The sequence below is a fragment of the Hydra viridissima genome, unplaced genomic scaffold (assembly GCF_058129835.1).
Source record: "Hydra viridissima isolate aposymbiotic clone 2 unplaced genomic scaffold, HvirCarnegie_v1 scaffold_6, whole genome shotgun sequence".
Lineage (NCBI taxonomy): Eukaryota > Metazoa > Cnidaria > Hydrozoa > Anthoathecata > Hydridae > Hydra > Hydra viridissima.
This window is the reverse complement of record NW_028324305.1, coordinates 7,224,103-7,249,479: the sequence shown is the minus strand read 5'-3', so window position 1 is coordinate 7,249,479 and position 25,377 is coordinate 7,224,103. Positions and strand designations below refer to the sequence as shown.

General features: G+C 28.2%; 1 protein-coding gene and 1 long non-coding RNA gene across 4 annotated transcripts; both read right to left on the bottom strand.

The window, feature by feature from the left end:
• Positions 1 to 5,933: 5,933 nt before the first annotated feature.
• LOC149886817 (uncharacterized) lies at positions 5,934 to 9,129 on the bottom strand. Its single transcript, XR_016453436.1, has 3 exons — positions 8,690 to 9,129; positions 8,000 to 8,118; positions 5,934 to 7,342 (listed from the first exon to the last, which is right to left on the bottom strand). It is a non-coding gene; the product is annotated as an uncharacterized LOC149886817 (long non-coding RNA).
• A 5,658-nt stretch (positions 9,130 to 14,787) lies between these two features.
• On the bottom strand, positions 14,788 to 24,451 carry LOC145190350 (cilia- and flagella- associated protein 210-like). Of its 3 annotated transcripts, none has more exons than XM_090090468.1 (15): positions 24,224 to 24,451; positions 23,653 to 23,714; positions 23,153 to 23,308; positions 21,171 to 21,224; positions 20,004 to 20,123; positions 19,052 to 19,168; positions 18,303 to 18,391; positions 17,930 to 18,107; positions 17,694 to 17,768; positions 17,135 to 17,178; positions 16,663 to 16,783; positions 15,968 to 16,039; positions 15,657 to 15,740; positions 15,482 to 15,562; positions 14,788 to 15,273 (listed from the first exon to the last, which is right to left on the bottom strand). In XM_090090468.1, the coding sequence occupies exons 1-15, from the start codon at positions 24,270 to 24,272 to the stop codon at positions 14,914 to 14,916; spliced, it is 1,662 nt and encodes a 553-aa protein (XP_089946594.1). In that variant the 5' UTR covers positions 24,273 to 24,451; the 3' UTR covers positions 14,788 to 14,913. The 3 variants fall into 3 exon arrangements, with proteins under 3 accessions (XP_089946594.1, XP_089946595.1, XP_089946596.1); XM_090090469.1 differs by lacking the exon at positions 24,224 to 24,451 and adding an exon at positions 23,949 to 24,021; XM_090090470.1 differs by lacking the exons at positions 14,788 to 15,273; positions 15,482 to 15,562; positions 15,657 to 15,740; positions 15,968 to 16,039 and adding an exon at positions 16,253 to 16,288 and having other exon boundaries at positions 16,573 to 16,783; positions 24,224 to 24,408.
• Positions 24,452 to 25,377: the final 926 nt, after the last annotated feature.

Genomic DNA, 25,377 nt, shown 5'->3' with positions numbered 1-25,377 from the left:
TAAAAGCATTCAATATATAATTTATGATGAAGTAGCAAAAAATATAAAGAAATCTCAATTGCGACAAAAGAAGGACTATGAAAAACGTCATAAAAACCAAATCCAATTCAATATAGGCGATGAAGTTTTTGTTTATAATCTTAGAAGAGCTGATAGAAAGGGTGATAAAGGAAAATGTGTTTGGGATGGCCCATATGAAGTAATAGAAATATTTATTGATAAAGGACTTTATCAGTTAAAACAAAAGAATGGTGAAACACTTCGTACCAAGCATCATGGTTCAAACATGAAACTTTTCAAGAAAAGATCTGAAATTGAAATGGTTCAAAAAACATGTGATGAGATATCTGATATATCTGTTGGTTGATTTTTGTTCTCATTAAGTTGTGTTTTTGTTGAATATTTCTATTGTATATATTTCTATCTTTTATTGACTTTGTTTTAAGATTATTTTAAGATTATTAGGTTTATTATCTCCCTTTTTAAGTTTTGATAATGTTTTAGCAAGCAAGAAATTGAAATTAGCGAGGTTAATTTAAAATACTATGGAAATTATCTTTTTTCTGTAAAGACTTTCAGTGAAAATTTCTTAATTTTTTATTTATTTTTAATAGTTTAGATTTGTTTTTTTAACAATAAAATTATTTGATTTAGGAAAACATTAGCAATTTCTTGTCATGCAGTTGGTTGACTTCATTTCCCTCGTTTTAGTTGACCTCCTTTCCCTCATTTTGTTTGAACTCTTTTACCTCATTTTTTTTAAAAACACCTGTTTTGATTTAAAATGGCAACACAGATTACCAATTAGTTAATTATTAAAATTGAAGTTTTAGAAGACAGCCAACCTCAACTCAGATTGGTAATCTTCAAAAATCCTGCCTTTACCATTGACAGGTATTGTGGTTAAGGAACTACGAAATTTTAGGGGCCAAAAGCGTGTCTAGGAACCTAGAAATTTTACTAAATGAAAAAATTAAAAATGTAGATAAGTTTTGTGCGTCAATTAAAGTAATGCTTTATATAACGAGTTTTACGCTCATGGATTCTCACAAAAGTATATTCATGAAAATAGTCACACTGCAAGCAATTATTAAAGCAAAGAAAAATTCAAGAAGCGAGGGGCTAACAACTCCAGGGGTCAAGAAGAGTGAAAAGCGGTCTTTTCAAAAGTATATTTTATTTGTAAAGATTTATACCAACATTGCGGTTATAAACAGCAATAAGACATTTGAATTGATTTAGCTACTCAGGTCAGGCCACCCTCTTCTACTGGAAACATGTAATCTGATACAAATTGCTTTATGAGGCAAATGAAACTGCTTAACCGTAATGAAGTCAACTTAAGAAAAAGAAAACTCTGAAAAAAAACCCCCAAATTACATGTCGGCAAGGGTAGTAGGACCACGTAAACCCTGAAAGGTAATCTTCTTAGTCAAATCCATGAAGGACATCCTTTTATAAAAACTCTTAGAGTATAGTTATCATATAATCTTATAAAAGTTATGAAAAATTAATAAGTTTAAACAATAAGTATTTTTTTTTTTTTGCCGTTAGTACATGATACCTGAGTTAAGTGTTTGATACCTGGCCGGTAGGAATTACTGTATAGTGATTTGTACCTAGGCAGCGAGCACTGTACAGTGTTTGTTACCTTCCGGTACGGCTTACTATACAGTGTGCGCTACCGTTAAGTCAATCCTGCCTACCACACCGGCAGGCAGGGGCAAGTGGGGGCAGTTGCCCCCCCCCCCCTGGAAAAGCAAAATAACAAATTTTAATATTCACATAATTTCTTTTAACTGTTAAAAGATTTTATTTCGATATCTCACCAATTTAACTCATTTATAGTTTACTCACCGTAATGTAAATGACTACAGTTTAAATGAAATATTACTATCAAATGCAATAACTTTCACGATGGCGGAAGCTTTTTTATAAAGGCATATTTTATATTTTAAAAAAAAGATGTTTGAATGAAAGTTTAAAAAAAAATGATAGAAATACATCATAGAAAAATAAAAAAGGAATAAATAGAAAAAATAATAATAGATAAAGGAGAAGTATAGAAACCAAAAAGAAGAGAAGAAGAAAAAAAAAAGAAAATAAAGGAAATAATAATAATAATAAAAAAGAAATCAAATTACAATTACAAAGTTCTTTTACTCAAACAAATAAACTTCGAACTAACGAAGAAAGAATTGGATGCAGTGATCAAATTTTTTAAATTATCTTTTAATGTGTCAGTTTCATTTACTTTTTTATGCTGTTGTTTTTTTGTTTGTTGGCAAAATGTTTCTTGTTTGTATTGTATTTCTATTTATTTTTTTTTTCAATTTATTGTGTTATATTCATTTTAGTAATACTATTACCTTGTGTTTTTTGCTAGCTAAATGTTAATTATTATAATTATATACATGGCCGCCAAAGGGGGGGGGAGGGGGAATGGGCGGGGAAGATTCCCGAGGCCCCGTGTGTGTACAAATAATTTTTTAAAATAATTTTTAAAAGATTTAAATAGTTTTGACTTTTAAAAGATTTAATTAACTTTAATTTTTAATTTTCAATGACCAGAGCACGCTTCTTTTAGCCCTGGGTATGTAATTGATCATAATGAGGGCCCCTTAAGAAAACTTCCCCAGGGCCCAAAATTTCTCTCGGCTGCTATGATTATATATATTTAATTTGATTAATTTGCATTAAACTGCTGTATTTTAGTTTTTGTTTTGTTTTTTGGAATATGTTTGATTTGTATTTAATAAATCATTTAACGTTTTTTAACTAATCATTATATTATTATATAATTAGCATTATTAAGTATAATTTAGCATTAGCATTATGAGCGTTTGTCTGGGCTTTGCATGCTGAGCGTGCATCGTGAAAAAATACGCTCCAGAAAATCTGAATTTATGGAACAAATTGTAAATAAGTTTGACAGTGAACGCAGACGACTACAATTTCTATTTACTGAATAACAATGATTTAATTCTTATGTTTTTTTTTTTACATTTTCTTTAATTTTCTTTTGTCACTGGTCTAATAAAATGACTTGATTAATTGATGCGTTTATGTAGTTTTTGAAATATCACTGTTGAATTTTCTTTTACCCCCCCCCCCCCCTTGTAAAAAATCCTGCCGGCGCCCATGTTTGAATTCCATCATTAAATGTAATATAATCCTCAAATTTATTCCTGAACACAATACAAATTTGGAAATATTCCTCGAACTTTTAATAAAATAAGTTTCTTATCGAAAAGTAACTTAGTGCTAAATAAAAATAAATAATGCCTTAAAATTTTGGGGCTTCAAGAACTAGTTCCTTATTAAAAACAAAAAAAGAAAACGTGGATGATTAGAAAGTTGAATCCAATTATATATATTAACTAGATAACTAACTCGCGCTTCCGCAGTGAAGCAAATTTTTTGCCAGCCAGGTTTGTTTTGCCCGTCTGAAATGACGCAATTATAAATAAAAGCAAAACAAAAATGAAGTATTGTCAGTTTAAATAAAACGGCTACCGGCATTAAAAGCTTTAAAAACTTGCTTCGCTTTTTCTTTACGGAATTTTTGTGAAGTTAGACATCTACTTGATATATATTATTGGTTGAATCACGCTTTTAAAAGTGAGGAACTAAAATTTCTTTTCAACTTTTCAATTGATTCAACAATTTGAAAATTAATTCGAAATTCCAATTTATAAAAATGGCGAGCGGAATTTTCCTCGGCAGTGTTCTAGAGTCTTTGAGTTCGTAGAAACAGCAAAATGAGAAATGATAAAACACGATCACCCCGCTCCAAAAGATTAAGATTTTTTATTTTTTTTGGAACTGATTGTAGACAACTTGTACGACGTCCTATTGGCACGAGATTTGGTAGCAAATTCCAACTGCAAAACACAGCGGAGAAAGTAGAATGATTTAAAACACAGCGGAGGAAGTGGAATGATTTAAAACACAGCGGAGGAAGTGGAATAATTTATGGAATTTTCTCTACACACGAAGATAAGTTAACCGAAGAGATCAACCGAAACATTAATTCTGCTGAAATAATTTTTCATCTTATGCTGAAGAAACAATCCCAAAAAATTAGAGATTTCAACAGGATAGTGAACCCTCGAACACATGTATGCATGTATGTATGTATGTATGTATGTATGTATGTATGTATGTATGTATGTATGTATGTATGTATGTATGTATGTATGTATGTATGTATGTATGTATGTATGTATGTATGTATGTATGTATGTATGTATGTATGTATGTATGTATGTATGTATGTATGTATGTATGTATGTATGTATGTATGTATGTATGTATGTATGTATGTATGTATGTATGTATGTATGTATGTATGTATGTATGTATGTATGTATGTATGTATGTATGTATGTATGTATGTATGTATGTATGCATGTATGCATTTTAAGTAGTGTTGTTATCGACTTCGACTAAATCGACTAAAAGTCGACTAGTCGAAAGTCGAAATTAGTCGACTTTGAAAAATCGAATAGTCGATTTAATCGACTATGGGTTTCCTACTAATCGACTAAAAGTCGATTTAGTCGGGTAATCATCTTAAAATCCTTATTTCGATTTTTTCACTTGATATAACTTTATTAACCTTTAATTTTGTTATGATGCTGACCAATTAGTAAAGAGATATCTTTATTAGTAGTTTAACTTAAAAAAAGAAATTATTTATAAAAATAGAGCCATGCGTAAGAATATTATTCATAACGGTTTTGGCGGCCCAATCTCCACCTCGCTACGCCACTGTTTTTTTTTTTAATTAAACTGTTTATTAATTTGTTTTAATTGTTGCGAAAAATGATAGAGAGAGAATTTAAAAAAACTAACATTTCTTAAATTCTCTCTGTATCATTTATATATAAGATAATATATAAGATAAAATAATGTAAGAATGTATAAGCTGCATTGGCAAACTCTTACTCATATTGTTCAAGCTCGCAGAAATATAGAGATTTAGAAGAATCTATGTGTAACTTTATTCTTCAAACAGGCCAACCGCTGTCGATTGTTGACAACAAGCATATTATCAAAATGCTAGATTCGTTTGATAGCAAGTACAAATTGCCGACTAGACAAAGGTTTTCGTATGAAATAGTGCCGCTTAAATTTGAATCATTTAAAATAAAGGTTATGCATCTTTTAAACGAAGCTGAATTTTGCCATCTAACAACAGATGGATGCACATCACAAGCCTCGCATTCACACATCGGCGCCACTATACATTTTGTTGATCAAAATTTTTGTTTGAAATCGATAATGTACGGGTTATATAATTTCATTTGAATTTAAACAGAGAGAATTTTAAAAATTAACATTTTTAAAATTCAAATAAAATTACAAGTAGTATTCTTATATTTCATTAAATTCAATACATTACGTAATGATCGGTAGACAGTATTTCACAATGGACATTATCGACGATTGGTTTAACTCCCTTTAGACATTATTAAAGATTGGTATAGCCCCTTTTGGACTATTAATAATAATGATTGGTAAATAAATCCCTTCGGAGAATATTTCCGCACGAAGGAATTCCCCAACGAACGCACTTAAAAGCCGTGCGACTAAACTTAAGAGAGACGAAACGACAGAGAACGATTGAGAGATTTTATGCTATTCCTTTGACTGAATTTTACGATAAATTTTATTTACTTTTATTCTCTTTATATGGTCGAAACAAAATGTAGAATAATAGTTTTCATAAAAGTAAAGTCTGGAATTATTTTATAAAAAACAATGACTCAACAATAACTACGTGTAAATATAAAGATGCATTAACAAACGAAATTTGCAACAAAGAGCTAAAGTACAATATAAATACCAGCTTAATGGCAAATCATTTGTATAGTAACCATCGAATTAACATTAAAGAGTCTAAACTTCTAAGTACAACTACTGGTCATCTATTTATCAAAGCTGCATTGGCAAACTCTTACTCATATTGTTCAAGCTCGCAGAAATATAGAGATTTAGAAGAATCTATGTGTAACTTTATTCTTCAAACAGGCCAACCGCTGTCGATTGTTGACAACAAGCATATTATCAAAATGCTAGATTCGTTTGATAGCAAGTACAAATTGCCGACTAGACAAAGGTTTTCGTATGAAATAGTGCCGCTTAAATTTGAATCATTTAAAATAAAGGTTATGCATCTTTTAAACGAAGCTGAATTTTGCCATCTAACAACAGATGGATGCACATCACAAGCCTCGCATTCACACATCGGCGCCACTATACATTTTGTTGATCAAAATTTTTGTTTGAAATCGATTCGCATTGCATTAAAGCGCTGCCCAAAACCTCATACTAGTCTATATTTAAAGGAGCAAATTGAATTAATTCTAAATGAATGGAAAATAAACGATAAAACGCTTTCAACAAGTAGTGACACTGCTGCGAATATCAAACATTGTCTAGAAGATCTAATGAATAAATTGTACATACCTTGTTTTTGTCACATATTAAATTTAGTTGTTAAAGACGTTTTTGTAAAAGAGAATGAGCAATCAACTGAAGAAAATGATTGCGTTTTCATAATTTTAAAGAAATGCAGGAAACTGGTTGGCTTATTTAAACATAGTAATAAACTTTCTGCTCAGCTAGTTAATTGTGTTGAATTAAATAAAATGAAAATTGACAATCCGGAAGATAAATGTTCAATTAACAAATTAAAACAAGACGTACCTACTCGGTGGAATTCGACCTTTTTAATGCTGCAATCAGTTTTTAAACTTAGTGACTCAATCAAAGACGTTTTAATCAAACCAGAGAACAAAGATAATAAAGAATTGTTGTTAAAAAGCTGGGAACTGGAAATCATTGGCGAGCTAATTGATTTATTAGAACCAATATATGATTTTACAAAAATTTTAAGCGGATCACAATATACCACTTGTTCAATTATATTACCAGCCATTTATAAATTAACTGATTATTTTGCTAACTTTAAAAGTGAATCAAATAATCCTACAATTATGAATCTTGCCATTAAACTCAAAGAAAATTTTAATCGAAGATGGGAAGATTTTCTCAAAATTGAAAAGTTATACGCAGCTACATATTTAGATCCTCGATTTCGTACTTTTAAATTTATATCGAACAAAACAGCGAAAATTACTTGTATTAAAAAAGCTCATTCTTTAGTTGTTCAATTGAGCCATGAATTGCAGCTCACACCGACAAGTCTTCAGTTTTCTAGCCAAAAGTCGTCATCTAGTCAAGGAATTCCATCAAAAAAAGAAAAATACTGTTATGCGATGAAACAGTGTCGTCAAAAGATTTGTTATCAGTGGACGGCGAAATCATCAATTATCTAAATATGAATATAAAACTATCGGAAAATTTATGTACCCTTGCATTTTATAAAAATAATTTAGGTCAATTTCCCGTTTTGTCAAAGGTAGCGAAGATGCTTTTTTGCATAACTGCTTCATCAACGCCTTCAGAAGAGTTATTTTCAAGTGCTGCCGAAATCATCACAGAACGGCGAAATAGACTTAAACCAGATTTAGCTGAAAAATGTGTCTTGTTGAGCCAAGACATATAAAATGCCTATCTTTGTTTTTTTTCTTCTTTACTTTGTGATTGTAATTTCCGTTTTATTTTGCTTGTTAACTCGATTTTAATTCATCTAGTAGATTAGAAGAATTAAAATCGAACAAAAATAATGCTCTTGTTATAACACCATGTATTATTATAACAGTATTACATATCACCTAGTTTTTTTGTTTACTCTCTTAAAGTTTTATTTGTTTCATACCATCTAAAAAGTAAATTGTCAAGCAACATTAAAGTATATGAGTATAATAAAATTTTTTATTCAAGTATTTCGACTAAATCGACTTTTAGTCGACTAAGTCGATTTTAAAAATGTATTAGTCGATTTTAGTCGGCTTTAAAAAATACAAAAATCGATTTAGTCGACAGTCGAATAATTTCAAAGTCGTAACAACACTAATTTTAAGCTTACCTGTCTAGATCTTATGTACCTGGTGGTTGTTTGGCCTTGTTGTTGTTCTTCGCAGTATCGAAACAGGCTTCTTGAAGGAATATCAAAGTCTATGGCTATCTTTCGAATAAACCTTCCATCTATTAAAATAGCATCGATAGTATTTTTTATAACATTTTGAGGAGTTATAGCCCTGTCTGTTTTTCTTTTATAATTTCGTATATCTGCAGATCTGCAGTATTTAATAATATCTTGGATATATCCAAAAAGTAGATAAATTGAAATCTTTAATGAGTTTAGGGCTAATGTTAATAGAGATAAGTTGACACATGTTGCCAACCCCGCGAACATTGTGTCAACTGATCCTAACAGCTTTTTATTCACAATATGGCCTACAAATCTCCTAAAAAATGATACTGAAAAACACAAAGCTTGACAGGTTTGAGTGAGCCAAATAACATTTACATCTATTTGAGTTTACATCAAATTAATACTATTGCTTTTTAAAAATGAAAGTATATTAAAAAATACAAAAGTTAAAAATTAGTAAAAAACACAACCGCGTGAATTGCCCCAGATACAATAATGGGATTAGTTTAGAATTAAAATGAATTAGTTTAGTAGGAAGGTTGTGAATTGTGAAAATTTCTGGTGAAAAACTCTGTGTGTTAACTTACCCCTGTAAATGTTAAACATCATGTGTCAACTTACCCCTGCAGCCAACTAGTCCCGTTCTTACGTACAATTAAAATCATAAGTTAACGTTTTGGTTCTTTTTCTTGACAAGTCATAGCGATATTTAATAGATTTAACCAAATAGTTCTTATTAAATTCTTTTGTTCTTTAAAGAAAATTCTTCGCACGTTGTGGCTTGTGTCATATCTAATGATCTCCATTAAAACATCTTTTACTTTTACCACCTATGAACACTAGCTTTTACCTCTATTTACATTAAGGTGTAACTTTCATAGCTTAGATACTTCCTACCAACAATTCTAATCATGACAAGCTATACAATAATTTAATAATATTAAAATAAATGCATTTTTAATAGTGTAGACCTTATAATCAGAACAGAATTTAATTGTACAAAGTAATTGTCTACTTTAATTCTACTAAAATTAGTTTTTGACAAGAGTAATGTTTAAAATAACTGCAACAAAATATTTTAAAAATTTATCATAGCAATCTCTTGTTTACAACTTTTCATCAGAAATATGAAAAAAAAAATTTACTGTTGTTGTACAGAAATTAATTATACAAAATCGCATTGCTGATAATTTGTAATAAAATCGAATTTTTTTACATAAAGCATGGTTCAGCTGATGTACAGCGAGTAAGAAACCATTTTTAACAAAAAAATCGTATAAACGATTGAATTTTGCAAAAAAAAAAAAAAAAAAAAACATAGAGCGCAGAGTTTGACGAAAGAGAAGAGAAGCTTTCTATTTAAGTTACATGAGAGGAACAGTTAAACATGGTGGTTTAGAGTTGTATGGAACAGCATGGTGTTGATAAATCATAATTTATTGATCAAACCATGTTTGCTAATTTGTATATTTGATCGAATTTTAAAACCTCTTACTAAAAAACTAAGATAAATAAAAAACTGAGATTAGGAAGCAATTTTTTTGTTTAAACAAGACGATGATCGAAATACACCACTAAAAAAACTCAAATTTTTTTTATAAAGATGAACGTTTTAGAAAAGCCGGTCCAAATCCAATGGAGTATAATTAAGTCAAGAAGAATTTTTTTTAAAAAAAATTTTATACACTTGTTTAGGTAAAAAAAAAAAAAAAAAGGTGATTAATCGTTTTAAAAAAAGAGATTTAAAAAAAAGCTGTTTATAAATCATGGTTTAATATTTATAATAATTAAATTAAATGTCAATGGAATAATTGCCGAAACGTCTAATAGAAGTAATTAAAACGAAAGAAGAAACAACTAAATATTGAAATAGGGTAAGGTTGCCAATATTGTACCCCCTAAGACAAAACTAAAAAATGTAGGTAACCTACTGAGTGAAAACATGGATTTTCAATTGGATTTCATAATTTAGGGATTGTTTGTTATAAAGACGTTAAAAAAGCTCAAAATTTAAAAAGTGTTAAGTCTCGAAGAATCAAATGAAAAAAATAGCGCTAAGAGTACAATTAAGGAAACTAGATCCTTAATTGTACCATTGTAATCCAATATTGTACCACTTTCTTGATTTCAATTACTTTACAGCTTTGCAAATATTTTATGATTTTAGATTTAAGGGACTTAAAGAACTGATTAAAAGGAATGGTTTTTATAAAATCAGCCATTGGAAATATTCTGATATAACATAACACTAACTCCCCATAATATAATGAAATGAAGTTTTTTATTTAACAAACTCTATGCAACTTGAATTTTTTTCTTCTGGAAAATGCCGAAAACAGGTATCACCACATATGGCACAATTTTTATTTAAATTGTATGTTTACCAATGGGTTAGCTAAGATTAGAATAGAGGAGGAAGGTAGGTATTAAAGATAGTTATGCTAAATAATGTAAAACAATATATACTATATCTGTTTTAAAAACAACCACACTAAATATTGTAAAATAAAATACATAAAAACAATATTTTTGACAAAAGTTTCTTTGTTTGTTTTTTCAAAAGTTTTTTTGTCTGTTTTTGATTAACACCTGCACAGCCAACATGACACCAGCCTTGACATATTGGTAAAACTGAACTAGAGAGTGCATCATTTTAAGGACTGCTTGTCAATACAAGAGTATTACTGAAATTTTTCTTTTTTTGTTTAAGTGGTGAAGTTCGTATTGTAAATATGAATATTTTTCTAATTGGAATCTCAAAACGAATTTGTTAAACTTTACACGCGTTTTTTAGCGGTCAGAATGGTTGCGTCGGTACAATTCAGGACATGCCTTGAGGTACAATTTACGCAACTAATCTGAGATACAGTTAAGTAAAAAATTTGACAACTAAAAATAAAATATTTTATATTCTAGGTATTTATTTTGAATTTAGATAGATTATGCTTTAACATAAATACACTGAACAAATCATATCTTCTGCTTTTTTTTAGTGAAATACACTCAGCCATAAAAACCTAAAATAAGAAATCTCCAATAACAAACCAACAAGAGCTTACTCTGGCCTTAATGCAGTTGGATGACAAAAAAAAACAGTTGACTACTTAATTTCATTCAGCAAAGATAAAAAATAAGTTAAAAAATTTCTTGTGGGTTGTAAAAATAACAAGTTATGTTAAAAGTACAATATAGGCATCGGTACAATATTAGCAACCTTACCCTATATATTTTGAAAATAAATAAAAAATTTATTTGTTCATTATTTTATAAAACAAGTGTACATAGCTTAAGTATAATGTATATAACATGTTTTAAACAATTATTTTTTGTACTACTGACCCGTTTTTTTAAAATAATTTCAAAACAATAATAATTATAACAACAACAATATTAATTTGATTGTATATAGAGTTTGATTGTTTATGCAAGTTGATTTATTAGATCAAAAATTTACTTAATATCCACAAAAATGCAGAAATATAATTTTTTATTTACCCGTACTTTTAAGTTAAAATGACGATAAACCAAGAGGTGACCTATATTTTGTCGCCGATGTGACAACAAAATATGGGTGCAATTGCGAACACATTCTGATTTACTGTGTAGGGGAGATGGGGGCGCATTGATCGCCGTAGCAGTGTTTTGAAAATTGCGCAGAACCTGAAAGAGATGTAAAAACTTATTAACTACGAAACACATGTAGAACTATCTGGCTTTTGGAATATATAAATATTTTGATTTAAAAAAATGATAAACATGAATAATTTTAACTTTTAAACAACCCTCTCAAAAGATCAATGTACCCCAAACTATGGGGTACTATGATCTCCGACTTGGGGCACATTGATCTTATATGCGTAATATTATCTAAACGTTTAACACTTCTATAACTAAATCTTGTAAATAATTTAGTCAAAGGGTAATATTGTATAACATATAATACATCTAAATTTTTTAATTATTTTTTAAATATAGCAGTTAAACCCACTAGTCTAATTTTTAATTAAAAAATGTATAAATCACAGCAGCTATAAGCTACCCGCTTTATATACGTTTAAAACTTTACAACAACTTGAAATTTATAAGAACTGAAATATAAAGACTGAAATAAGAATACAACTTTTAAGTTTACAAAACTTGTTAAAAGTACAATATTTTGATTAAGAATATTTCATCATTTGTGAAAGTCAAGTTGTGAAGCAGCTTTTGGTTTACATTGTTTTTTATTCCTAAGCAAGTAATTCTTAGTTTCTTTCTTATCTTTTGTGGAGACTTTTTGTTGATTTTTGGTTTGCTTCAAAATTTTCTTTTCTTTTGACAAACGAATTTCATTTCTGACAGGAGTATCAGTCAAGATCCTTGTTTTTAACTGCCTACTTTTAACATTTTTTTTTTCTGGCAGATGCTTTTGGGTAAGGTTTTAAAACCTCAGGTGAGATTATAGAAGCAACACTTGTTGACACTTTGTTTAAAATACTTGTTTCAATATTTACTATAGTTATTTCAGACTCTATGTGATTAACATGTGCTGGTATCATTTCAGATTCCATGTTGTTGACAGGAGTGATAGTAACTGTATCTGGAGCAGCTCTATCTGTAACTGATGATGGTAAATATTCGTCATCTTTGAAAATTTCAGAATTGAATGGCTCAATGCCAGCTACTCTAAATCCTGTCTGTATATTAGATGGTGAGAAAGCTTTTGTATACGGTTCTCGAACTATTGAAACAATATCATAAATGGTCATTGGTCTTGGGTTTGAAACCATCCAATTATCACATGCAGAATTGTAAAACCGTTTCAATGGTCCGAAAACAGTTCTATCTAATGGCTGCAATTTATGGCTAAAATGGGGAGGAAAACTTATCATTGTAATTCCGTGTTGAATTGCAAGCTCCAAGCCTTTAACAGAAATATGACTTTCATGACTGTCGAGAAGTAACAAAACTGGAGATTCCTGAGAACAGTTTGAATATTTAACAAAATGTTTAATCCATTCTATGAAAATTTCTGAGTTCATCCAACCAGAAGGATTTGCAAATCCCACACATCCAGGAGGTCCTTCCTTAATCATGTAATCATGAAACTTTACCCTAGGAAAAATAAATAATGGAGGAATGGAATTTCCAATAGCATTAGAGGCACAACATGCAGTTACCAATGTTCCTCGTTCTGCAGATGTGATTCTTCCAACTTGTTTGCTTCCTCTACCAGCTAAAACCTTTACCGGCTTTTGAACGGTTGTTAAACCAGTTTCATCAACATTATATATACAGTTAGGATTATATTTATATCGATTTCTTACCGTTTTAAGATTTTGAAAAAACTCTCTTACAGTGTGTTTGTTAAAAGCTGTTGATCGAGCGAAGCTCGTTGCTTCAGGTGTTCGTAGAGACAACTCTGGTTGTCTTTTCATAAAACCTTGCAACCAATCAATGCCTGCAATTTTATTTTTGATCCATGATGATGGGCATATCTTATTGTTTTTTAAAGCAAATTCATATGCCAATAATCGCGTTGACCTAGTTGAAAGGCCATAGTTCATTTTTGATGCAATTAGTAAATAACTTGATAAACTTTTTTCATCTTCTGCTGTAAAAACTTGTCTATTGTTGTAGTTAGGCTTGAAAGCTTCATTTGGATTAAGCCTCTTTTTACGACAATATCTTTTTAAAGTCATTCTATCTATGTTAAACTGATGTGCTACAACATTCAGTTGTGTTCCTTCTAAAATTTTATTAACAGCTACTTTCATTGTTTCACTTGGTATAGCAACTTTATTTGTTTTTTTAATTCTATTTCTAACCATTTTAAGATCTGTAAAAAAATATATCAATAAAAACATATGTTTTTAATAAATGCTAATATTTAACATAATAATATTATGTTAAATATTTTTTAATTATTATGTTAAATATTATTCTTTTGATATTATAAAATAATAGTATTATTATTACTAGCTTATAACATAAGTAGATTTAAAAAATGAAATGCTAAAAGCTATTGTTTGTTTACATATAGTTTTTTTTTAAATTATAAATACAATTCCATTCGTTTATTGCTTATAAACAAAAACATGGGGCACTTCGTCTTCTATGGGGCACTTTGATCCTCCGATCAATGGGCCCCGCATAGTCAAAGATCAATGTACCCCAATAGGTATAGGTAACATATTGATAGCAATATCTACTGTATAAATTGCAGCCAAATAAAAATTATATATTATATTATACACCTAACACTTACAAATTTAAAATAAAATTGTTGTTAACCCATACAGACATCTAAATAAAAATATATTTGAATTATAGTACGATTTAAAAAAATCACTTTTTATGACGAAAAACAATATTTTCTTTATTTTTTTTGACGCTGATAACCTTATGAAAAAATATTACGAATAATCAATTAGGGAAGCATAATGGTTAATTAAATTGCAACCTCACTTCTAGTAAGGCAAAAATGAACGAGTAAAAGCCAAAAGATCATACTGCCCCGGCGATCAATGCGCCCCCATCTCCCCTACTCTAATCGACTGAGCACTCTTTCCCCCACAAATAACGGACTGGAAGATCAATTCATATTATTTCTACAATGAACATTAAGAAGTGTTCCTTTTTAAGTAACTCAATTAAACTAGAATAACTTTTGTGATTCTTTTAGAGGAAAAAAATTTGACCATTCTTTCTACAGAGAAAACTAGAAAAAAACTCGGGCGAAATTTTTAGATTTTTTAGTACAAAAATATTATTACAAGGTTTAGAAAATAAGTGGTATAAAATCACACAAAATTATAGTCATAAAATAAACAATTCCTAAGTCAAAGTTGAAGTTAACCCCAAAATTACCAAGTAAACCCTAAGCGTTTACCAGAAATGCCTACATGTCCGTAAGAATGATTATAAATATTAGCATCTTTTAAGTAATGCGGTAATTGTACACCAGTTGCATCAGCAACAATGTAACTCGGTCTTAGCCCAGAACTAGCGTCAAACTTAGGTCCTCTTCCTCCTCCAGATCCCTCATTAGCTGCTTTTATGAGTATAAAGGGATTTCTGCCTGAACTTTTGGCATCTTTAATGACTTTTTGTGCGTAGTCCTGAAATACTTTTTCCTCGTTAATAAGAAGCTCGTTATACTTTTTATCGATCTTTAAATTTTCGTCACTTTCACTTTCACTTGCCTGTTTCGCAACTTTTTCAGTCTAGAAGTATTTTAAAGAAGCAAACGTTGAAAATAGAAAAGAACAAAGGTTACTAAAAGACGATAAATTTAGCCGCTAAAGTTAAATACGATATATTCTTTAACATGTTAAAAAATAGGTAAAAAATTTCATAAATAAATTTCAATTCATTAAATAAGAAACACTGAAAAAACGTAAGAGGACTAGAAAGCATGAACGCTGAAACTACCATTTGACATTTCTGGTAACCCCGAAGAGTGGATAATTTACTTCGTTGATTTAACTTGCTCAATTCTATGCTATTATGGAACTAAAAAAAAATAATTTAAGATAGAGACTTAAAAAATATGGCAAAAAGACTTTTTTGTAAAAAAAAAAACAGTAAGAGAATTGCGAAACCACACGTTGTAGTCTTCTTCGATACGCTGTTGGAGTTCCTTTTTGTCTTTCGATTTAATTTCTTCGGAATTTTTTTTTGCTTCTGCAAGCTATAAAACAATTGCAGCTATTATACTATTTAGAATTGTGCACTGATAAGAAAAAAGGATTTGAATTTTTTTTTCTCGTGCTGAACATTACTTAGTTTAAATTTAAAATTACCTGAGAAATCTGGTGTTAAATGAATTTTATAGCCAAAGTGATACTCATCATAAAGAATAATACTCCAAATTAAATCAAGCTTAAAATAACTTAAATTTAATCAAACAATTTATACCACGTGTTCACGATGAAGTTTGATTGATTTAACAATTTCTTTATTCTTGGTTCCATTTTCTAACTCTTTTTCCTAATGACCAAAAAAGTTGATAGATATAATAAAATCTCAGTTATTGAATATAACATTGCAGTATTAAGAGAACAATTGTACTTGAAATATTTATTTCTGATAATTTGATATTTTCAATTCAAATTCATCTAGTAGTGCTAACCGTACTACTAGATGAATTTATGAAACCACTAGGCATTAAGTAAAGGATTTATAACACAAGACTTCACATACCAAATATTGCTGGGTATTTTAAATCTACCAAGGATTCTTTAATGTTAAAGACATGGATAAAATAAAGATAATATTTTACGCACACAAACTGCTCAAACTACATCTTAATAATTAATGCAATATTTTCATAACCAAGAAATTACTAATAGCATCATTGCCCATCACTCTAAATACATAGCAAAGAGTTTGAACTTAAAATTACCCTAAAAATTTAAAATTTAATAATATAGTAGTGCCTTGCAGTAATTAAACTTGAAAATTTAACTTTAATGCATGCATTTAAAACTGGGTTTTGAATATTTTGATGATGCTTTACTTACAAAGTCCTAAAAGATTTTTTAAATTTTATAACATCTTGCTAGATTTAATGTTATTTTCTTAAAGATGTAATTATCATAAATTTTTCTTGCCAGTCTCTGCTGCTCTTGTTCTTTAACAGCACGAAGAAATCTCATATCTTCATTGTCAACTCTTTGCCTCATAATTTCTTGCAGTTTAATATTCATTTTTTCTCTGCTCTTCTCATTTGCACTAAAATAAAATCTCAAAAATAATTACCAATAGGTAAGTTCTGGAAATGAGAAAATTGCAATAAAAGTAGAAAATCCATATTTTTTTTACATATTACATTATGGAACTATGATAAGTTACACATGATATGAACTCTTTCTGTCTCATTGTCTCAATATAAAGTTAACTTTAGTTAAAAGTTGATTAAGAATGTTTAATTGAATAATAAAAAAGATTAGAGAAGGAAAACCAGAACTAGAATAAAGCAGAACCTTTTTAAGAGTTTAACAGTGTTGGGATATGTAAACTTAATTGAATAACATTTTTTAAGTTATAAAATAGATATACAAAATTATTTTGAATAAAATTTACGCAAGTAAATCTTGTTCTTTCTTCCTTCCAATGCTTGAAATTTTCTAAAAAATATATTGACATACCCTTCAATAATTGATCATCCTTTTATTCATATCAGGAGTGGGGGCAACGAGAGAGGGGAGTATGTTAGAGTATTGACCCCTTAAAATATGTTTGACAAGAAAATTTAAAGTGGCATGCCATTCTTGCCATTAATGGCATTAGCACCTTAAAAACTTTGAACAAGATACTTTAGTTAAATTCATTATCAAATACTAAAATAAAAGTTTTTACTTACTGCAAAGATAACAATCATTTAGAGTTTCAGATAATTTATCCTAAAAGCAGGCTTCCATTTAAACTATTGTGTTAAAATTTCTTATTTATAAATTGACCTTTGTGGGCAGATTTAAGGATTTTCAATGATTAAATTTGAATATAATTAATGAGAAAAATACAGACATCAGAATTTTAAAGGTTTTTTGTGTAACTTTTTTTAATATCAATCTGATGACACTTTCCTAGATTTTCCATCTGCAGTATTGCAAACTAAAAACCATAAATAAAAAGGATTTACCCTTTTAACTTTGACATAATTTTCAATCTTCTTATCTTCTAGTTCGCTTCTTAATTTTTCCTGCTCCTCTTGCATCTTCAAAAAAAAAAACACATTTGTGATACATTTCTTTTTTTTTGATTTAAAGAAATTTTAAAGCAGATAGAGACAAATAAATTTGCATAACTCTTACATAAAACCATTTTAGAAATTCACAAAGAAAGTTTATTTGCCAACATATCAAAGATTGCACTTGCCTTTTTTAATAGTATCTCTTTTTTATATTCATCACATAACAAAGTTTTAAATTGAGACTGGGCTAACTTGTTTGCTTGATTAGTAGATTCAAACTCATCATATTGTTGTTTCAGGGTACCTCGTTCTTCTAAGCCCTTTTCTTTTTCTTGTTTTAGAATCTCCTGTTTGTCTTTGATTCTAAAATGAAAAAATTTTAAAAACAGTTTAATGTCGAATTTTTTGAAAACTTAGTTACCTTTTTTTAACAAATTTAATTTAGGTTAAAGTTTTTCTTTGAAAAACAAAAATTTAAAAGAAACAAATTTAAAATGATAACATGAGACACTGCTAAACTATTAATGAGGTCTAATAAAGTAAATTAAGAATTCTTACTGGAGTAGCTGAAACTCAGCAATACTAAGATCTCTTTTTAATCTAATAGCAGCTTGTTTTTCTTCTTTTTTAATGGCTTCTTCAATACTCTTAAGTTTGAAGTGAAATAGATTAAATACATCATTACAAAGAATTTGGCAATTAATTTCAAAGATAATGCAAATTACATTTATAAAAAGAAGTTATCATATAATGCTGTCTCTTGTAAGACAAACTATATTTTTTTACAATGTGTTGTATTTTTAATGTCATAATCATTTTAAGACTACTATAATAATAAAAGGAAATAGTGTTTTAAAGGTGCTGTATATAGGCAGTGTTGTAGCACTTTAAGTTAAAGTAACTGTTCAAGCCACCTCTAAACAGATTTTATTTAAAACACATGCTTCTACTTGACAAAATAATACTGTGAATATTTTAATTACCTTTTCCAGAGCGGGCAGTTGTCTAGAAAGGGGAATTTAGTAACATTTATTGCAGAGCACCAAAGAGGCAGTTGCCCCACATTGTAAATTTAATGGTTTCACTTTAGTACAATTTGTAAAAAAAAATTACTTTTTGACTCTTTTTGAAAATCTCTACAAAGTAAAGCTTAACAAAGATAAAATCTTTCTATTCTAAACTTTTGCTGACTCAAAAGTAAAAAAATCACTGTTGAACTAGGTTCTATTAAATACAGATGTACCCTAAAAAAATCTTTTAGATTTTATGAAATAATGCTTAGAAATAAATGAAAAACATCATTTTACCTTTTTTTCCATTTCTAATACATGCTCATTTCTCTTTTTTTGCCATTCTTGTTTAATCAGTTTCATTTCTATTTGAGCATCACGTTCTTTTAAAACTTCAGTAAGCAACAATGCTCCCTAATCCCAAACACAAACAAACACTTAGTAAATGAAACTGATTCTTTAACATTTTAAAAATCTAATAAAAATTGATGTTTTAGATGATATTACAGGTGTTTATTTACCAAAAACTAAATTATCACATGAATGAGCGTGGAAAAAGCATATTTGCATTTAATCTTTTATTTAAAAAAAAACTTTTAAGAAAAATGAAGCAAACTTTAGCTTTTATGTGTCCAATTTTTGAGAAGTTGTAAAACTAATTTTTTTTTTTTAATGCAAATAAAGCAAAAAAAAAAAAACTCATATAGCTTATTTGATTTTTTTTTTAAAAAGTAAGTTTACCCTGTTCAACTTTACTATGTATTTTAAGCTGTCTTAAAAGTGTTTTAGTTCAATCATATTTAATACTATGTGTAGCCTTGTGTGATAAAAAGATCACACAAGGCTACACATAGCATATATATGACAGAACTAAAATTATCTGTTATATTGACTTATATAATACTACACATAGTATTATATAAGTCAATATAACAGATTTGGATTTAGTTTAAATAGCAAGACATTTAAAGTTTGTAAGTCAGATTTTCTATTTTTTTGGAATAATAAATTTTTCTAATTGAATTTTAGAAAAAGAAAGCCTAACTAACCATCTAAATTTAATGGAACTATTTTTCATTTGTAATTTTGTCCCAAAATAAATCATTTATTTTTTGTGAAGTGTTATACCTATTTAGGAATTGCTTCTTTCCTCTTCCCTTAAAAAATTGTCTAATAGCACTTATTAATAGTGAAAGTATTGAAAAAGCAACAAATATAAGTTCATGATAAACCATAAAAAAAAACATACATGAAATTTCTTCACTCTATCTATTTGAAAAAATTGCTGTTGTTTAGCTTGAGCAATTGCTTCTTTCCTTTGTTGAGCTTTAAATTTTTCCTCTTCAATATCTATCTGTTGTTTCTTAAACTAACCAGCAAAAAAATAATATCATTTATAAGTTTATCTGACTACTATAGCACCTTGCAGTGTTTTTCAGTATTTAAAATGTATATAAATTATGCACATAAAACATTTTGGACATTCAATTTAAATGCAGCACTAAAAAGCAGCCACAGATTTATTGTTAGATTTTGTATCATTAAAAATTGAGCTATTAAGTTTTTATCTAACCATTTAACATTTATTCTGGCAAATTGTTTCTAAATTTAAAAAAATATATAGTTCTAGGCTATTAATGCAGTACCAAAAATCATATTGTTTGGATTTGGCCACTGCATTTAAAAAAAGCTTGAATGATGTTAGATTACTAATGCCTTACTTTAATAAAAAATTTGATTATAATTGACTATTACTAAACTTAATTTTAAAGCTTTTGGAACAATCCCAGAACATTTCCAATTGTATTATAAAAACACTTGTCTTTTTTCTTGAATATTTAATTTTGATTCAGTTTAGTGTTATTTTCTTAAAGATGATTTTTTCAATTTTTTTCAATTATGACTCTAAAAATTTAACAATTAAAACTTAATTGGATAACTTTTAATGCTACATTAAAACATAAAAAAACAAAACATTTGAGCAGCTTTTAACACAATATTTAAGTCAAACATCATAACTATCTAACAATAATGCATAACTGCAATATCTAATAATAATATATAATGCAACATCAGAACTCAAATCTTTAAATTCTCTTCAAATTAGGAGCTCAAATCTTCAAATCTTTATACCCATTCCAAATGAGGTAAGAGATTGATTACATTATTATAAACCTTTATTTAGGCTCTTTTTTAAGCATAAACCTAGACAATTATTTCTAAGAATAGATAATTGGATTTAACTTATTGCATTCAACCAACATTTAAGTTATATAGCATAAATTAATGTGCTTTACTACTGGTAAAAAATTATTATTACAGTAAATATACAAAAATATACTGTAAATATATAAAAAAAAAAAACTTGCAAAAATTTTTAGTTTAATATAAACAAAGTTTAAATAGCATTTAATACCTCTTCCTGTTCATCTCTCAGCTTCTTTTCTTCTATTTTTTTCAAACGCTGACCCTGTTTATAAAAAAATTATTGTTGCTGCAAAATTTAATAAAATGACTGTTTCATTTCCTATTTTATGAAGTTAAAAAATGTCAGTAACATTTTAAGTCAATTGAGCAATATTTAATGGATTTAGGAACAACTTCTTATTGGGTTCTAGATTAAATATTATGTTATATACACGATGTTGTTAAAGGCATTAAAAAAAAACCCAATATGAAATAATACTTTTGTAATGGCTTCACCTCTGACTAATCAAAATTGAAATTTTTTTTAACTCTAAATAATATTAAAAAAAAAGACAATATTTTCTTTTGTAAATATTTTTTAAGTAATAAATATTACTTCATACTATAGAACTAATATTCTCTTTTATTTTATAGTTTGAAATATTTTACTTAAATAAAATAAGTCAGTAGTGTCCAGAAAAAAGAATATGGTTTCTTTATTAACATATTATTAACAGAAAAAACAAAAAATGAGTAAAAAACATTTACAAATAATTTTAAAATTAATTTTAAGTAGGAAAAGAAGAAATGTTTAACTTTTTCAGATTGTTCCTCATAATAAAATACTAACTAGCTGCAAATAGAAATTGTTTGTAAAGTTAAATTAGCTGTGCATTGTAATTTTTTAACCCTGTTAATTTTTTTTGTTAAAAATTTTATTTTACAAAATTTTAATAAAAAAAAATCAAATCTGTTTTTGTTGTTTCATTTTACAATTGAAAAGTTAGCATTAAAGATGAGCTATACAAATTTTATTAAAACAAATCTTATTTATCTAACAAGGAAATGAGTGAATATTTTGTAGCAATATGATGCAAGTAAAGGTTTTTTTTGTTGGGTTAAGATTCTAAGAAAAAACTGTAATCTTAAGAGGAAACCTTGGAGCAGTAGACCAGTTAAAATAGCAATCAAAGGTAACATATCAAAGATTTTTTAAAAAAAATCATCATTCTGGTTGTTCCTAAAGATGTGTTATTAGATCATTTGGTTGCTCCCATTAACACATCAGCACTATTTCAAAAAAAAAAAACCAACATTAGATGTCACAAAAAAACTAAGAGACTAAAATGTATGCAAAACTTAATTAGAAGAAAAGGGTTTAATCTGAACAAAGAAGGGGATTAAGAAGATCAAATAAATTTAAATAGTGGTGATGCAAATAATACCATAGATAGAAGTAATAAACTCAAACTTCAGAATTTTTTGATTGCCATAAAAAATTCAAACTTTATCATAAAAACATTGTCTGTGCAGATGTAATAAATGCAATCAATAGGGTCATTCACTAACTAAATTGTAATTTCAATATTAGCAATAACAAAGTGCACTGACTATCAATGAAGTTGACTATAAGAAGATGGTTTATATTACTTATGGTTCATCTTAGTGACTAAAGTTCATTTGAAAGCTTGTTAGAAGGCTAAAACATAGGTTTCAAAGATAGACTTCTACCTACTACAGTTATTTAGATATGCAAGACTGTAACAAAAACCTTCCTATAACTCTTTATTAAAATGTTTTTCACCCATTAATGATACTTAAGCAAAAGGCTAATTACACTTTCGCTTTTCAAAGTTTTGATAGATGTTTGCAGCCCTGATCAAAGAACTACAAAAATGTATTAACATGATAAATATCAACCCTGCTCAGATTGTTTTTCTCAGATTTTTTTAAGATAAGATAAGATGATGATCAGTACCAGAAAAGGAGACAGATTAAACCACTGAAAATAATGAATAATGCAGCTAAAAGATATGAAGTTTGAAATAGTGAGAGTAAAAGTATTCTAAGCTCTTTTTTGTTATGCTTTTTAACCACCCTGACAAATGTAAATTTTAAAAATATTTTTACTTTCTGACTTTAATGATGAAATAAATTCAGTATTTCCACACAAAAACAAGTATTACCAGAAAAAATTTTTGTAAATTTTACCTTTATAGTGTTGCTCCAAGTTTTTACAAGATCCTTTGACTTTGCATGCAACTCCTCTCTTTCTTTCTCTTGAATAGCAAACTTTTCACTGTCTGCATTGAACTTAGTTACACTGGCCTTTATTTTATCCCAATCTTCTTGCTGAATTATAATAGCCTAAATTCAATTAAATTTTGGAATTGTAAGTGGAGCTAAAATATCGTATAAAATAAGTTGTTAACAACATCGAAAAAGGAAAAAAATATGTGTATATGAAAACGTTAAGATGTTTTTAATAAAATCTAACTTCACAATAACTAATCTACATTACATTTATATTGCCATTTTGACATTTTATATGTTAAGGTTTTTAACTTTTGACCTGTCGAAATCCTATTACATATGAAAAATGCAACTGCTGATAAATTAACAATGAAAAATTTTTTTTAATGATAAATAACATTAATCTAAATTTAAAAAATAGGTAACACAACTAGGTATTGCATATATCAGTAACTCACCTTCTTGGAATCAATACCTTTACCATTAAAACTGATACCTAGGTTCAGAAGATTACTTGCCTCTAGACAAGTAAAGAAATACTTTAACATAAAAAAAAACATTCAGACTTTCTGTAAATAAACATAACAAAAATTTAGGAATCTTTAACTATTTTAAACTATAAAATAAATATCAATTTATCAATTAATATCACTGCTATTTAAGTTTATTACTTTTGATTAGTGATTTGACACTAATAAAATGCAGAAACCTAAGTTTAAAAAATTTCGAAAAAAATTTTATAAAAATTAATTACCTAAAACAGACGTAAATCTCAAAAACCACATATAATATAAAATGGTGATAATAGATTAATTCATGTCTAGTCTCAACTAAATTCTACAAATACTATATAAATAATAGATTTATGCATAGATTTGTATGTGAATTTATCTATTACTTATAGATTGAAGCTTGATTGAAGCTCGTATTGATTCGATTGACTATTCAAAAGTAATAGTTTTTAGTTATAAATGCTTAAGAAATGAAGGCTTAATACTAATGTTAATTAAAAAAGATATGTTTTTTTACGTGATATATTAGGTAGGCCTTCTCTTGGTCCATGCAAGACTGTTGACATGATATTCCTTCATTCAAAACACATTTAAAACATTGAAATGATCTGCAATTGTCTGACCAACTACTTGAGATAACTTAGTTAAGACAGTAAAAGATAGCTATAAGTTACCGCTGTTTGTTTTAGCACGTGACTATGTAACCTTAACAACGAAATATTGATTTTCAATCGCAACATTTACAAGAGCTTTTTTATTTGGCTTGATACTGGTTTAATGTGTCTTAATGATGCTGATTTTTTGGAATCAAATAATTCCAAAAAAGAAATTTATTTATTTAAGAGAAATAGACAACATATATATATAATATGGCAATCCGTCCCATTCAAATATTGTGTTCCTTAAAAATTGTCCATTTTTAACCACTTCCTTCTTATGTTTTCTTTCATTATTATTATTATTTTTTAATACCTCAAGTTTTAAATCAGCCGAAGTTTGGTAAATTCGATTCGTCAATTCTATCTACAAAATCTTGTTAGCTAAAGAAGACAAATAAGGATTATTTAGAAAATTATTTGAAACACTTTTTCTACTATAGAATTTGTACAATGTGGGATTGCCAGTTAACCATCAGACTATGACTTGCTCAATAATTTATTTAAACTAAGTGATGAGTTTTAATTTTTCCAATAATCATGAATAACTCCAAAAAGAATAAGTTAAGTAAGAATGGTCAGGAAAATTAATTGTGTAATGGATGAAGATTTGTGCAAATTTATCCTGGAAGTAGTTCCTTTTATTTTTTAGGCTTCATTTATTTACAAGGTTTGCCAACTTTCTAGCTGGATTTATAGCTGATGTTTTGAAATATACCCATGAATAGGATGAGTATTGGGGCAGTCTGAAAAAGCATTCACTTAGCGCGTACATATTGCTTGCAGTCTTATTTTGGAAATTATTGTCAGATTGGCATACCAGACTTTTTCCTGTCCTTAAAACACTCAGGAAATTAAACTCCGGTTTCTAATGCTTTTGGAGTTGAACCCAACTTATTGAATCGTCCATAGAATCAATATAATGAATTAAGTTAAAGATTAAAACCATCAACCATTAATATTTAACATAGATGGGTCTAATTAAAGTATATAACTGTAACTAAGGTTTTCTGGA

Coding starts and splice junctions, on each gene's coding strand:
- LOC145190350 (XM_090090468.1), bottom strand. CDS start 24,272: ATGTCAACAGTCTTGCATGGACCAAGAGAAGGCCTACCTAATATATCA. Junction 16,040..16,662: donor AACAAGAGCAGCAGAGACTG/GCAAGAAAAATT, acceptor TTTGGTCATTAG/GAAAAAGAGTTAGAAAATGG. Junction 15,741..15,967: donor AACTTCATCGTGAACACGTG/GTATAAATTGTT, acceptor ATTGTTTTATAG/CTTGCAGAAGCAAAAAAAAA.